At 49.7% G+C, this 14,495-nt stretch overlaps 1 protein-coding gene across 1 annotated transcript in view; it reads right to left on the bottom strand.

The window, feature by feature from the left end:
• Positions 1-14,495, bottom strand: part of LOC135543292 (BCL-6 corepressor-like) — a 114,073-nt gene that overhangs the window by 72,865 nt on the left and 26,713 nt on the right. The window contains 4 exon segments of the mRNA XM_064970449.1: positions 1,012-1,290; positions 5,036-5,547; positions 11,011-11,313; positions 12,171-12,584. Of these exon segments, the coding sequence (XP_064826521.1) occupies positions 1,012-1,290; positions 5,036-5,547; positions 11,011-11,313; positions 12,171-12,584 (1,508 nt within the window).

The following is a 14,495-nucleotide window of genomic DNA, read 5'->3' on the forward strand; positions in this document are numbered from 1 at the left end:
CGGTACAGCCCTTCAAACCAACACACTAGCACCCCGTACAGCCCTTCAAACCAACACACTAGCACCCCTTACAGCCCTTCAAACCAACACACTAGCACCCTGTACAGCCCTTCAAACCAACACACTAGCACCCCTTACAGCCCTTCAAACCAACACACTAGCACCCCGTACAGCCCTTCAAACCAACACACTAGCACCCCTTACAGCCCTTCAAACCAACACACTAGCACCCTGTACAGCCCTTCAAACCAACACACTAGCACCCCTTACAGCCCTTCAAACCAACACACTAGCACCCCTTACAGCCCTTCAAACCAACACACTAGCACCCCGTACAGCCCTTCAAACCAACACACTAGCACCCTGTACAGCCCTTCAAACCAACACACTAGCACCCCGTACAGCCCTTCAAACCAACACACTAGCACCCTGTACAGCCCTTCAAACCAACACACTAGCACCCCTTACAGCCCTTCAAACCAACACACTAGCACCCTGTACAGCCCTTCAAACCAACACACTAGCACCCCTTACAGCCCTTCAAACCAACACACTAGCACCCTGTACAGCCCTTCAAACCAACACACTAGCACCCCCGTCAAACCAACACACAGCCCTTCAAACCAACAACACACTAGCACCCTGTACAGCCCTTCAAACCAACACACCAGCACCCCGTACAGCCCTTCAAACCAACACACTAGCACCCTGTACAGCCCTTCAAACCAACACACTAGCACCCTGTACAGCCCTTCAAACCAACACACTAGCACCCCGTACAGCCCTTCAAACCAACACACCAGCACCCCGTACAGCCCTTCAAACCAACACACTAGCACCCCGTACAGCCCTTCAAACCAACACACCAGCACCCCGTACAGCCCTTCAAACCAACACACCAGCACCCCGTACAGCCCTTCAAACCAACACACTAGCACCCCATACAGCCCTTCAAACCAACACACTAGCACCCTGTACAGCCCTTCCACATATGTTATCAAATCCTCTTACCTCGTATCCTAGGCGGGAAGCCCTCTGGAGCAGGGTCTCTCCTGCGTTCTTGTTGACGATGAGCCTGCGGGCCTCAGGAGGCATGGGTCGGCTGGCAGGGGTAGAGGTGGGCAGCGGGGGGTTGGAGGGGGTTGGCGTGCGGTCCTGGGTCTCTGTAGGGCTGGGCAGAGGGCTGAGCTGGGGGGGCGGGGTGAGAGGGGGGGCGGGGGAGGAGTGGGAGTAATCCGACAGGGATGAAGACCTCCTCCGCTTCTCGCTGCATCGCTTTTCCTTGACCTGCTGTGTGTGATGGGGGGAGGGAGAAGGGAGAGAGAGAGAGGGAGAACTTAATAAGAGATTGCATGTCAGATCTTCCACACACATACTGAGATATCCTCTTTCCTGTGTGTGTGTGTGTGTGTGTGTGTGTGTGGCTCGAAAAGACGCTGCCCTACAGGCTCGTCCCATACTGACACACCTGACACATGGCCGTGGAGTGGGGGAACAACAGAACAGAGGAGAGAAAGAGTCTGAAAGAGAAACACGATACTGAGGTTATCAGAGCGCTGTCCGTCTTTCAGACTCCCCTTCCCTCTATTTTTACAGTCTGAGCTGCTCTCTTCCACCCCTCCCCCTCCGTCCTCACCCTCTCTGCGGAGGTTATCCTTTATGCCGTCCTCCACTTCCTTTCTTCTCTCTCCCTCCTTTTTCCCTACTCCTTCCTCTCCCTCTATGGAGATTAGGGTCGCTGGTCTAGTCTAGGGTGAAGTGCTAATTATTCCCGACCACAGGTTGTGTGTGTGTGTGCACTGCGGGTCCTACACACACACACACACACGTGGTGGCAGGGCTAATAAATGTCAGCGCTTCTCCAGGGGCCCTGGCCGTGGCCTCGCAAAGTCATTTATAACCATGAGCACTGGCTTGTCACAGAGAGATGGGGGGGAGCGAGAGCCTTGACTGCCCACCGCCAGAAATACCCCAGGATACACACGCGCACCCAATTGTTACTCCAAAATGTAAAGCTCCGAACAAAAAGCTGATTTTCTCATACGATTCCTTTGTAACACTGTTATAAGTTAAGCAAAGACAGCCATTATTGCAACACACTGCAGTTACAAATTCTACTCATATAACTTCAACACTGCAGTTACAAATTCTACTCATATATCTTCAACACACATTCCTGATGGTTGGCCAGCCAGTTAGCATCAATAGTTGATGGTTGGCCAGCCAGTTAGCATCAATAGTTGATGGTTGGCCATCCAGTTAAAAACCTCTTGAGTGCAGGGGGCAGTATTTTGATGTTTGGATGAAAAACGTACCCAAATGAAACTGCCTATTTCTCAGGCCCATAATCTATAATATGCATATAATTGTCAGATTAGGATAGAACACACTGTAAAGTTTCCAAAACTGTCAAAAATATTGTCTGTGAGTATAACAGAACTGATATCTAAGGCGAGAACCTGAGGAAAATCCAACCCGGAAGTGCTGTTTTTCAAGAAAGCTCCACGTTTCATTGCCTGCCTTCGCTCCATTTAAAGGGATATCAACCAGATTCCTTGTCCTATGGCTTCCCCATGGTATGAACAGTCTTTAGACCTAGTTTCAGGGTTTTATTTTGAAAAATGAGCGAGAAAGATCACATCGCGTCATTGTATGGCTGGGTGCCAGCAGTGTTTTGCATGCGCAACAGCTTGGAGCAGACATTTTCTCTCTCCTATTGAAGAAGCTACAGTCCCGGCTGAAATATTATCGATTATATTTTGTAAAAACAACCTGATGATTGATTATAAAAACCAATTGACATGTTTCTACGAACTTTACGGATACTATTTGGAATTTTCCTCTGCTCCGTCGTGACCGCTCGAGCCTGTGGATTTCTGAACATAATGTACCAAACAAATGGAGGTATTTTGGATATAAAATAATCTTTATGGAACAAAAGGAACATTTATTATGTAACTGGGAGTCTCGTGAGTGCAAAACTCCGAAGATCATCTAAGGTAAGCAATTAATTTTATTTATTTATTATAGCTGTTTGTAATGTTTTGTCTACTGAGAGTGATGTCCTTACATAAACGCTTGGTATGCTTTCGCCGAAAAGCTTTTTAAAATCTGACACGCCAGGTCGATTAACAACAAGCAAAACTGTGTTATGCTATATTGCACTTGTGATTTCATGAAAATTAAATATTTTTAGTAATTTAATTTGAATTTGGCGCTCTGATATTGACGGAAATGATCCCGGTAACGGGATGGGTGCATCAATAAGTTAATATCAATAGTTGTTGGTCGGCCATCCAGTTAATATCAATAGTTGATGGTTGGTTATCCAGTTAATATCAATAGTTGATGGTTGGTTATCCAGTTAATATCAATAGTTGATGGTTGGTTATCCAGTTAATACCAATAGTTGATGGTTGGTTATCCAGTTAGTATCAATAGTTGATGGTTGGTTATCCAGTTAATATCAATAGTTGATGGTTGCTTATCCAGTTAATACCAATAGTTGGTTGGTTATCCAGTTAATATCAATAGTTGATGGTTGGTTATCCAGTTAATACCAATAGTTGATGGTTGGTTATCCAGTTAATACCAATAGTTGGTTGGTTATCCAGTTAATATCAATAGTTGATGGTTGGTTATCCAGTTAATACCAATAGTTGATGGTTGGTTATCCAGTTAATATCAATAGTTGATGGTTGGTTATCCAGTTAATATCAATAGTTGATGGTTGGTTATCCAGTTAGTATCAATAGTTGATGGTTGGTTATCCAGCTAGTATCAATAGTTGATGGTTGGTTATCCAGTTAACATCAATAGTTGATGGTTGGTTATCCAGTTAGTATCAATAGTTGATGGTTGCTACATCTAGATTGTTACCCTGAGTGTGACAACGTTTTATGTAAATATTACATCCATGTATGAGATGATAAAATGCTATATTTGAAATGGGATCTGAAAACCCCTCCATATTTAGGCTCCACATTCTGATTTGACACATTCTGAAGACACGTTAAATGAATGTGACGCTTCTAAAAGTAAAGTAACATGAGAGACGTTATGAAGCTTTCATGATATAGATCTGCACATTGTGTGTGTGTGTGTGTGTGTGTGTGTGTGTGTGTGTGTGTGTGTGTGTGTGTGTGTGTGTGTGTGTGTGTGTGTGTGTTTGGACACGTCTGTCAGCGACGGCGCTCCCAGCAGCCAGCGAACGGCAAACAGGATACAGCCACCGCGTCTGCCCCGGAGAGATCTCTGGGTGTGTGTGTGAATACCGCAGCAGGCGGAAGGAGGAGGAGAAAGAGAGGAAAGGGAGCAGAGAGGCTCGGGAGGAGGGCTGTGTGTGTGTGTGTGTGTGTGTGTGTGTGTGTGTGTGTGTGTGTGTACGTGGTGTGATTCTGCAGGTGCCGTGCTGACAGCTGCTGCGCTGGGTAATTCCTCAGGGCTGGACGGACAGACACGCCAGCACGCACGCACACACGCAAACACACACACACACACACACACACAGTATACTCAGTATTGTGATCTACATAGCCAGAGACAAGGCTCTCACAGACATGACACACCAGCCGAGGCCCATTCCTGCTCCCTGGGGTTGCTGTGTTTTGTGGAGAATGTGCTTCCGTCACACAGTCCAGACCTCTAGAGCACACTCACCCTCTACCCTCTTTCCCTTCCTCCCTCCTTCCATCCCTCCTCTTCCAGTCTGGGGCGGATTGTGCTCAGAGCAGGGGGAGGTCACAGCAGCGACACACAAACACACACTCGCAGTGACCCCAAGCACATCTCCCTCTGAGCTTTCCCAGTGAGCTCCAATAAGCTCCATAATTGTAATAATCAACATGGTTGTGATTTGAAGCATATTTAAGGAGCTCTGCCCAGGGGGGTATTTCAGCCAATGTGAACACACAGTGGAACACAGAGGACTCGATCTCTCACACACTGGGAGAGAGGATTACAAAAAAACAGAGAGAATGTTTCCACAAGAGTGTGTGCACAAAAGCGTGAAAAGGAGTGTGTGTGTTCCACTCACCTTATTCTCCCTCTCTTCCCTCAGTTCTTCATTCCCCAGCTTCTCTCTCTCCCTCTCTTCCCTCAGTTCTTCATTCCCCAGCTTCTCTCTCTCCCTCTCTTCCCTCAGTTCTTCATTCCCCAGCCCCAGTCTCTCTCTCTCCCTCTCCCTCTGGCTGGTGTGTTTAGTCTTGCACTGCCGCTTGCCCTTGGGCTTGTCCTGGTCGCTGTGCCAACGGAGTCTGGGGGCCACTAGGTCCCCAGTTGGGTTAGGGTCATGGTCAGGGTGAGGGCCGGGGGTTCCCAGTCCCAAAGCGCTGGTCCTGTGGTGTTCTTTTAGCCTCTGTCTCTTGTCTGACAGCCGTGGAGGGCTGGGGGTGAGGGTGATGTGGGGATGTGCAGGGGCCAGGGAGTGAAAGGGGGTGAGAGCAGGGGTGGTGGTCTGCAGGGGTGGTTTTCTGACAGGGGTGGTGGACGGGGTCCGGTAGAGGCGGTCCCGATGCGCTGGGGTCAGAGGAACAGACGGCAGCACCACTAGACAGAGGGAGGGATGGGAGAGGTTAGCTGATCAAGTCCCGGCAAACAGAACCATCTCCCACAGAGCAAATACAACCAGCTAAATTACACTACAAATACTACTTATCCCCTGGCACTACTAGGAGTGGAGGCTTTTGTTCCAGCCCAGCACCAACACACCTGGTGGACCTGATAAAGATAGAATGGACTATTGTTTGTTTCAAGGCCATGTGCAACAGCCAACACCAGAAAAAAAAGTCTGTTCTTTTCCAAGCGTCTCTTTTTTCTAGGATGAAAACAAAACAAGCATGTACTTTTCTCCAAGGTCTCGTTAGAGAATGTGATGAGACAGAGGGCTGGGACTGAATGCTAGAGTGACGTTCTCACGAAGACGTCCGTGGTATCTGGGGAATCTGATCTAAAGGAGGGGGTTATGGGATACAGGAGGGATATATGAAATATGACAGACAGAGAGGGAAAACAGAGAGAGGTGAGAGAGAGAGAGATGGAGAGTGATTGCAAAAGGGCAGCAAGCCTGCGAGACAAAGAGCGCGCGTGCGAGAGCGAGCGGGGGAGGGAGAAGGAGCAGAACAAAGAGAGCAAGAGGGAGTGCAGGAGAGAGTGAGAGAGCGAGAGAAAACACAAGGGAGTGGGGGGAAGCGAGAGGAGGGTGTGTGTCAGCTGTTTTCCATTGCGTGCACCAACAGCGACATGAAACATACGAAATGACAGACCCTGGGTGCAGCTGCAATACACAGCGATACACACACTCATTTGCACGCACACACACGTGGTGAAGAGACAGAGAGGCGGTTTCAGAGAGCCAGTGGGGAGGTTTAACTCGTCCATCTGGTAAATGATTTATCGTACTGGGCGGGAGGCTCGCTGCAAATGGCCTTCCTCCTTTCTCCTCCTCTGAGGATATCCAGAGGGAGAGGCAATCCACCACACACACGCACTCGTTCTCACACTTACCTGGTCACACACCACAGCTCTTTCCTAAAAATGGTGTGAGGGAAAAATGACCCGTTCTATATTGTGTGCGTGTCTCAAGAACTCTATGGACAGACTGGGTACCATGACAACAATAGGCACATGTTCTGCTTACCACAAAACAATTCCTATCTGCAGAGAACACACACACACAAGTGTGTGTGTGTGTGTGTGTGTCAACCTGTCTCGCAGTATGCAGGGCGATGCCTATTATCCCCTAGCTACCTCTGACCCCCCCTCCTTCCCCCAGCACAGGGAACAGTCCCCAGAGAGGTGTCGCGCACTAAAGCATGTGTGGTGTGTAAACCGCATCCCTTCTCCAATGAGGTGTAATTAATACCCTGTACTGTTGTGTTTCCTCCAGGGCTTAGAGGACCCACTTTAAACATCATGTCACCCCTCATCCTATTCAACCCCTTTTACACCACTCAAGGTTTAACAGGGCTCTTATCTGCCTGGGGTGGAGCTGCACATCTTCAAATGAGTCAACGTACCCTGACAAACCCTGGGACAACGTGGAGGAGCCTTGAACACACCTCTAAATGCCCTGACAAACCCTGGGACAACGTGGAGGAGCCTTGAACACACCTCTAAACGCCCTGACAAACCCTGGGACAATGTGGAGGAGCTTTGAACACACCTCTAAATGCCCTGACAAACCCTGGGACAATGTGGAGGAGCTTTGAACACACCTCTAAACGCCCTGACAAACCCTGGGACAACGTGGAGGAGCCTTGAACACACCTCTAAATGCCCTGACAAACCCTGGGACAATGTGGAGGAGCTTTGAACACACCTCTAAATGCCCTGACAAACCCTGGGACAATGTGGAGGAGCTTTGAACACACCTCTAAACGCCCTGACAAACCCTGGGACAACGTGGAGGAGCCTTGAACACACCTCTAAATGCCCTGACAAACACTGGGACAATGTGGAGGAGCTTTGAACACACCTCTAAATGCCCTGACAAACCCTGGGACAACATGGAGGAGCTTTGAACACACCTCTAAATGCCCTGACAAACCCTGGGACAACGTGGAGGAGCCTTGAACACACCTCTAAATGCCCTGACAAACCCTGGGACAACATGGAGGAGCTTTGAACACACCTCTAAATGCCCTGACAAACCCTGGGACAACGTGGAGGAGCCTTGAACACACCTCTAAACGCCCTGACAAACCCTGGGACAATGTGGAGGAGCTTTGAACACACCTCTAAATGCCCTGACAAACCCTGGGACAATGTGGAGGAGCTTTGAACACACCTCTAAACGCCCTGACAAACCCTGGGACAACGTGGAGGAGCCTTGAACACACCTCTAAATGCCCTGACAAACCCTGGGACAATGTGGAGGAGCTTTGAACACACCTCTAAATGCCCTGACAAACCCTGGGACAATGTGGAGGAGCTTTGAACACACCTCTAAACGCCCTGACAAACCCTGGGACAACGTGGAGGAGCTTTGAACACACCTCTAAATGCCCTGACAAACCCTGGGACAACGTGGAGGAGCTTTGAACACACCTCTAAATGCCCTGACAAACCCTGGGACAACGTGGAGGAGCCTTGAACACACCTCTAAATGCCCTGACAAACCCTGGGACAACATGGAGGAGCTTTGAACACACCTCTAAATGCCCTGACAAACCCTGGGACAACGTGGAGGAGCCTTGAACACACCTCTAAACGCCCTGACAAACCCTGGGACAATGTGGAGGAGCTTTGAACACACCTCTAAATGCCCTGACAAACCCTGGGACAATGTGGAGGAGCTTTGAACACACCTCTAAACGCCCTGACAAACCCTGGGACAACGTGGAGGAGCCTTGAACACACCTCTAAATGCCCTGACAAACCCTGGGACAATGTGGAGGAGCTTTGAACACACCTCTAAATGCCCTGACAAACCCTGGGACAATGTGGAGGAGCTTTGAACACACCTCTAAACGCCCTGACAAACCCTGGGACAATGTGGAGGAGCTTTGAACACACCTCTAAATGCCCTGACAAACCCTGGGACAACATGGAGGAGCTTTGAACACACCTCTAAATGCCCTGACAAACCCTGGGACAACGTGGAGGAGCCTTGAACACACCTCTAAATGCCCTGACAAACCCTGGGACAACATGGAGGAGCTTTGAACACACCTCTAAATGCCCTGACAAACCCTGGGACAACGTGGAGGAGCCTTGAACACACCTCTAAACGCCCTGACAAACCCTGGGACAATGTGGAGGAGCTTTGAACACACCTCTAAATGCCCTGACAAACCCTGGGACAATGTGGAGGAGCTTTGAACACACCTCTAAACGCCCTGACAAACCCTGGGACAACGTGGAGGAGCCTTGAACACACCTCTAAATGCCCTGACAAACCCTGGGACAATGTGGAGGAGCTTTGAACACACCTCTAAATGCCCTGACAAACCCTGGGACAATGTGGAGGAGCTTTGAACACACCTCTAAACGCCCTGACAAACCCTGGGACAACGTGGAGGAGCTTTGAACACACCTCTAAATGCCCTGACAAACCCTGGGACAACGTGGAGGAGCTTTGAACACACCTCTAAATGCCCTGACAAACCCTGGGACAACGTGGAGGAGCCTTGAACACACCTCTAAATGCCCTGACAAACCCTGGGACAACATGGAGGAGCTTTGAACACACCTCTAAATGCCCTGACAAACCCTGGGACAACGTGGAGGAGCCTTGAACACACCTCTAAACGCCCTGACAAACCCTGGGACAATGTGGAGGAGCTTTGAACACACCTCTAAATGCCCTGACAAACCCTGGGACAATGTGGAGGAGCTTTGAACACACCTCTAAACGCCCTGACAAACCCTGGGACAACGTGGAGGAGCCTTGAACACACCTCTAAATGCCCTGACAAACCCTGGGACAATGTGGAGGAGCTTTGAACACACCTCTAAATGCCCTGACAAACCCTGGGACAATGTGGAGGAGCTTTGAACACACCTCTAAACGCCCTGACAAACCCTGGGACAACGTGGAGGAAATTTGAACACACCTCTAAATGCCCTGACAAACCCTGGGACAACGTGGAGGAAATTTGAACACACCTCTAAATGCCCTGACAAACCCTGGGACAACGTGGAGGAGCTTTGAACACACCTCTAAATGCCCTGACAAACCCTGGGACAACGTGGAGGAGCTTTGAACACACCTCTAAATGCCCTGACAAACGAGACTAATGGAAAGGGTGGGGTGTGTGTGTGTAGTGTCTAGTCACTTACACAGAGGGTGTGTGTGTGTGTCTGACTGAGCGGTGTGTGTAGCACAGGGGATGCGAAGGAGTGTGTGTGTCTGTTGCAAAGCGGATATGTATTTGTGGACAGTTGAGTGTGTGTGTTTGCCTGTAGGTTCGTTAAACAACCATTAGAATGCAACATGGATGAAAAGTGATGAAAAGTGATTCAGAGAAGAGCAGTTTGACTGACACACACCTCTGCATGTTCCATACGTCAGAGGAGCCGTGAGCGCTCACACAGTTAGACTCTTTACTGAAGACAAGGAAGGAGGATACGATATCAAGGAGAGAGATAGGAGAAAGAGAGAGGCGAGAGAAGGAATGGAAGGAAATAAATCAGAGATGCTAAATTGGAGACGCTGAGATGAGAAAGTGAGAGACAGAGGGGGAAAAATACATTGGCTGGCGGAGAGAAAAACCCCCAGGAAAAAGCAGAGAGAGAGAACTGCTGGTTGCACTACCAGTGTTATTAACGGTGGAATCTCACGCCTCATTATGCCCAGGCACAAGTTGCCACGGCGATATCGTTTAAGTGCCAGAGAGAGGTAGTGGGAGAGAGAATGTTGTGTGTGAGAGAGCAAGAGAGTCAGACGGACAGAAATCTAGAGAGAAGGAGAGAGGGACAAGCCGTCTGTCACCTAGACAACCACTAACATATCCCCAAAACGGCTGCCTACTGCCTTCGTTACCACACCAACACCTGGTGTTTCACTTTCACTGCTCAGCCCACTCCCCTGACCTCTGTTCTCTCTGTACCCCCGAAGGGAACATACAACACGTAGACTATGCTAGCTAGCTAGCGACAGGCCAATCTTCAAGGTCATTTGGCCAAGGCAACACGCCCGTAGCCTACAGTGAAAAGGTGGAAAATGGGAGCAAAGCTCGTCCCCAAAATGTTTAACTAATAAAATAGGTGCAGTGAAATGTGCAGTGAAATACATTCATGGTGCTGAATGCAGTGATTGACTCAACGCTACAGCGCTGGAGTGGCTTTTATTGATGTTGAGTCAATAAAAGGTGGGGTTATTGTTCTTTATGGACGGTTGTAAAGAACATGATTATCATGCATTCCACATCCACACAGCCCAATGCCTCCGTGACTCAACTGAAAACTGTTCTGCCAGAAAGGATGGTTGGATGGATGATTATTATACGAAAACCCAAACTTTAGAAGACCCAAAATAAGCCATTTTTATCAACTTTGTTTTTAACGTACCTCGCTCGATGTCGCCGTGACCAAACATTTCATGGCACCAGGCGTGGCCGTTGACCTCTGACCTGCGTTTCAGGCTCCGGTCTTCCTGTGAGGCAACCTTCCTGTCTGTGACGCCAACCTCGGGGCACCCGTTGGGCAGGGTCGTCGTCATGGCCATGCTTCCGTTGACCTCTGTCGACCGCTGGGTGGCGGCCTGCCATTGGCTGAGCTCCTGGGCGAGGCGGGGCTTGCTGAGTCGGAGGCCGGTCAGCTCGATACACACCTTGAGGTTCTTTAGTTCCTCTGGGACGGGCTCAGTGGGGCCTGGGAAGATGGACGACCAGGGGTTAAATCAACGTTTGGGAAACCAAGTCATTGTGGGTTAGATGATTTATGAAGTTCAGTCAGAGCAACAAGCTACTGGAGATGAAAGAGAAAAGACCCCATTGAGGCTGTGTAATGGTACACTGGAAACCTTCTCCATCTCTCCTGTTCACCGTCCCTCCCCAAATCCACCAACACTTTCAAATAGAAATAATATAATAATGAACGGAAAACACATGAAAACACATCTTTCTCAAATTACATTTGGGTGGAAAAATCCAGTTGATCCTTTCCATATAAAGAGGCACGAATTGTAACGAAATGCGCTTGAATCTAATGAAGTTAGTTGCATTGGAAGCTCAGCTAATAAAATAAGTTAAACATTTGTTTTTAAATGAAAAGCTGTGCTGTTGTGAAAGAGCTCACCTCCAACCCCCTGTTAACAACAAATGGGAGCAATTCCACAGAGTTTTAAATAAAGTAGAGATTCTCAGAATGTTATTTTGGGTTGAAACCAAACTGGTCTGTTTGTGAAGCACGACACCGCAGAGCCCCTTGACGAATCACAGCTGAGTGTGTGTGTGTTTGGTTTCATGTAGGCAACTGAACACAAATCACACTACATGAAAAGACTGAGAAAGACACCACCACAAAAGAGAATGACAGAGGGAGCGAGGGAGAGAAGGAGTGAGAGAGCCCAGCCACATGAAAGCAGATGAATCCAGGCCGGGGAGAGAGTGATGACAGACAGGATGGAGGGATTCTCTTGTCACTGAGCGAGGGATGAGAAAGGAGGGAGAGAAAGAGGAAGGGAAGAATAATGGAGAGGTAAATAGATCCATGCCGAGGGCCCTTACCATTGGTTAGCCTGGCTCTTTTGGCTGGAACATCCATCGTCTCCTCCTTCTCCTCTTCTCTCTCATTTTCCTCCCTCTCTTTCCCCTGGCTGTCGGCCTGGAGTGGCTGGCACGGTTCCAGGGCATATGTGTGTTTCCTGCCAGGCACCGCGGTGGGCATGGAGGCTGGCATGGTGGGCATGATGCCAGGGTTGGCATCTTTCTGGGCCAGCCTTTCCACTGGGGCCATGGGCAGGCTGGCAGACCGCTCCCGTGGGAGCACACACACCCTCTCCTCTTTCTCCAGCATCATCCCCCTCTTCCTCTCCTCCAGGTCGGGGCCAGCCTGCTCCCTCTCTCTGGGAGGGAGGCCCTCGGTTTGTGGGCATCGCTGGAGAACAGGCACTCTGTTGTTGGGGCACGTCAGCTGCACACCTGCACACACACACACACACAGAAGGGGGATAATCAAATACACTGAGCAGCACTGGAGAAACCACAGCACTCTCATCAAACTAAATCAGTTTAAAATGATGACTGCTGGTCCAGGCTCAAGACGAGGTAGAAATTACTCCCCACATAAACAGCAGCCACTAACCAGCCCAGCAACCACCCCTATGTTTGGCCGAGGCCCACCATGCTCTTCCCACACACAGAGGCAGCAAGAGAGGCAGTGAGAGAGAGAGAGGCAGCGAGAGAGAGAGAGGCAGAGAGAGAGAGAGAGAGAGAGAGAGAGAGAGAGAGAGGCAGGGAGAGAGAGAGACTGGGTCTTTCCAACTCCCTGGGCTCAAATTAGCTTCAAACATCAGCTTGGGCTGTCTTCCAGCTCTGCCCCCTATTCCCAACCACTGCTGCTTCCAGCTCTGCCCCCTATTCCCAACCACTGCTGCTTCCAGCTCTGCCCCCTATTCCCACCCACTGCTGCTTCCAGCTCTGCCCCCTATTCCCACCCACTGCTGCTTCCAGCTCTGCCCCCTATTCCCACCCACTGCTGCTTCCAGCTCTGCCCCCTATTCCCACCCACTGCTGCTTCCAGCTCTGCCCCCTATTCCCACCCACTGCTGCTTCCAGCTCTGACCCCTATTCCCACCCACTGCTGCTTCCAGCTCTGTCCCCTATTCCCACCCACTGCTGCTTCCAGCTCTGCCCCCTATTCCCACCCACTGCTGCTTCCAGCTCTGCCCCCTATTCCCACCCACTGCTGCTTCCAGCTCTCTCCCGTTCTCTCTGCCCTCTCTCACTTTTCCAGACCTCCCTCCCTCCTCTGCATGTCCGGGGCTGTAAAAGGCTCCTTGAGAATGTCTCCAGGCTCTAAAGCAGCCGCCTGGATCAAAGGCAGCTGGTGGGGGTGTCTGCTCTCCATCGCCCGCTCTTTCTTTTTTCCCTTCTATCTTTCCACTCGCTTTCTCTCTCTCTCTTTCTCTGGCTGTAGCCCAGACCCTGGCTACATACTGTGCTGCCTCACAGGGCTGCCCTTGTACTGGCCCTGCTCTGGGACACACACCCATCCCCCCAGGTCCTGTCCTGCCAGCGCCCCAAATATCTCTCCATCTGGCAAACAGCATCATATGACTCACGCCACTCCGCTCGGCACGGCGTGCACCCCATAACAACAGCGTCTGCGCCATGGCAACACGCCACCAAGGGGGGGGTCACCATGGCAACGCGTGCCACTGCTTGCGATGTCCACTGGTTTCCAAAACATCCAGAGAGAAAGTTCACCCATGCCGTGCACTATGCGATAACAGCTACAGTGGGGCAAAAAACTATTTAGTCAGCCACCAATTGTGCAAGTTCTCCCACTTAAAAAGATAAGAGAGGCCTGTAATTTTCATCATAGGTACACTTCAACTATGACAGACCCCCCCAAAAAATGTCATCCAGAAAATCACATTGTAGGATTTTTAATGAATTTATTTGCAAATTATGGTGGAAAATAAGTATTTGGTCACCTACAAACAAGCAAGATTTCTGGCTCTCACAGACCTGTAACTTCTTCTTTAAGAGGCTCCTCTGTCCTCCACTCGCTACCTGTATTAATGGCACCTGTTTGAACTTGTTATCAGTATACAAGACACCTGTCCACAACCTCGAACAGTCACACTCCAAATGGCCAAGACCAAAGAGCTGTCAAAGGACACCAGAAACAAAATTGTAGACCTGTACCAGGCTGGGAAGACTGAATTTGCAATAAGTAAGCAGCTTGTTTTGAAGAAATCAACTGTGGGAGCAATTATTAGAAAATGGAAGACATACAAGACCACTGATAATCTCCCTCGATCTGGGGCTCCACGCAAGATCTCACCCCGTGGGGTCAAAATGATCACAAGAACGGTGAGCAAAAAT

This window comes from Oncorhynchus masou, chromosome 7, assembly GCF_036934945.1.
Source record: "Oncorhynchus masou masou isolate Uvic2021 chromosome 7, UVic_Omas_1.1, whole genome shotgun sequence".
NCBI lineage: Eukaryota > Metazoa > Chordata > Actinopteri > Salmoniformes > Salmonidae > Oncorhynchus > Oncorhynchus masou.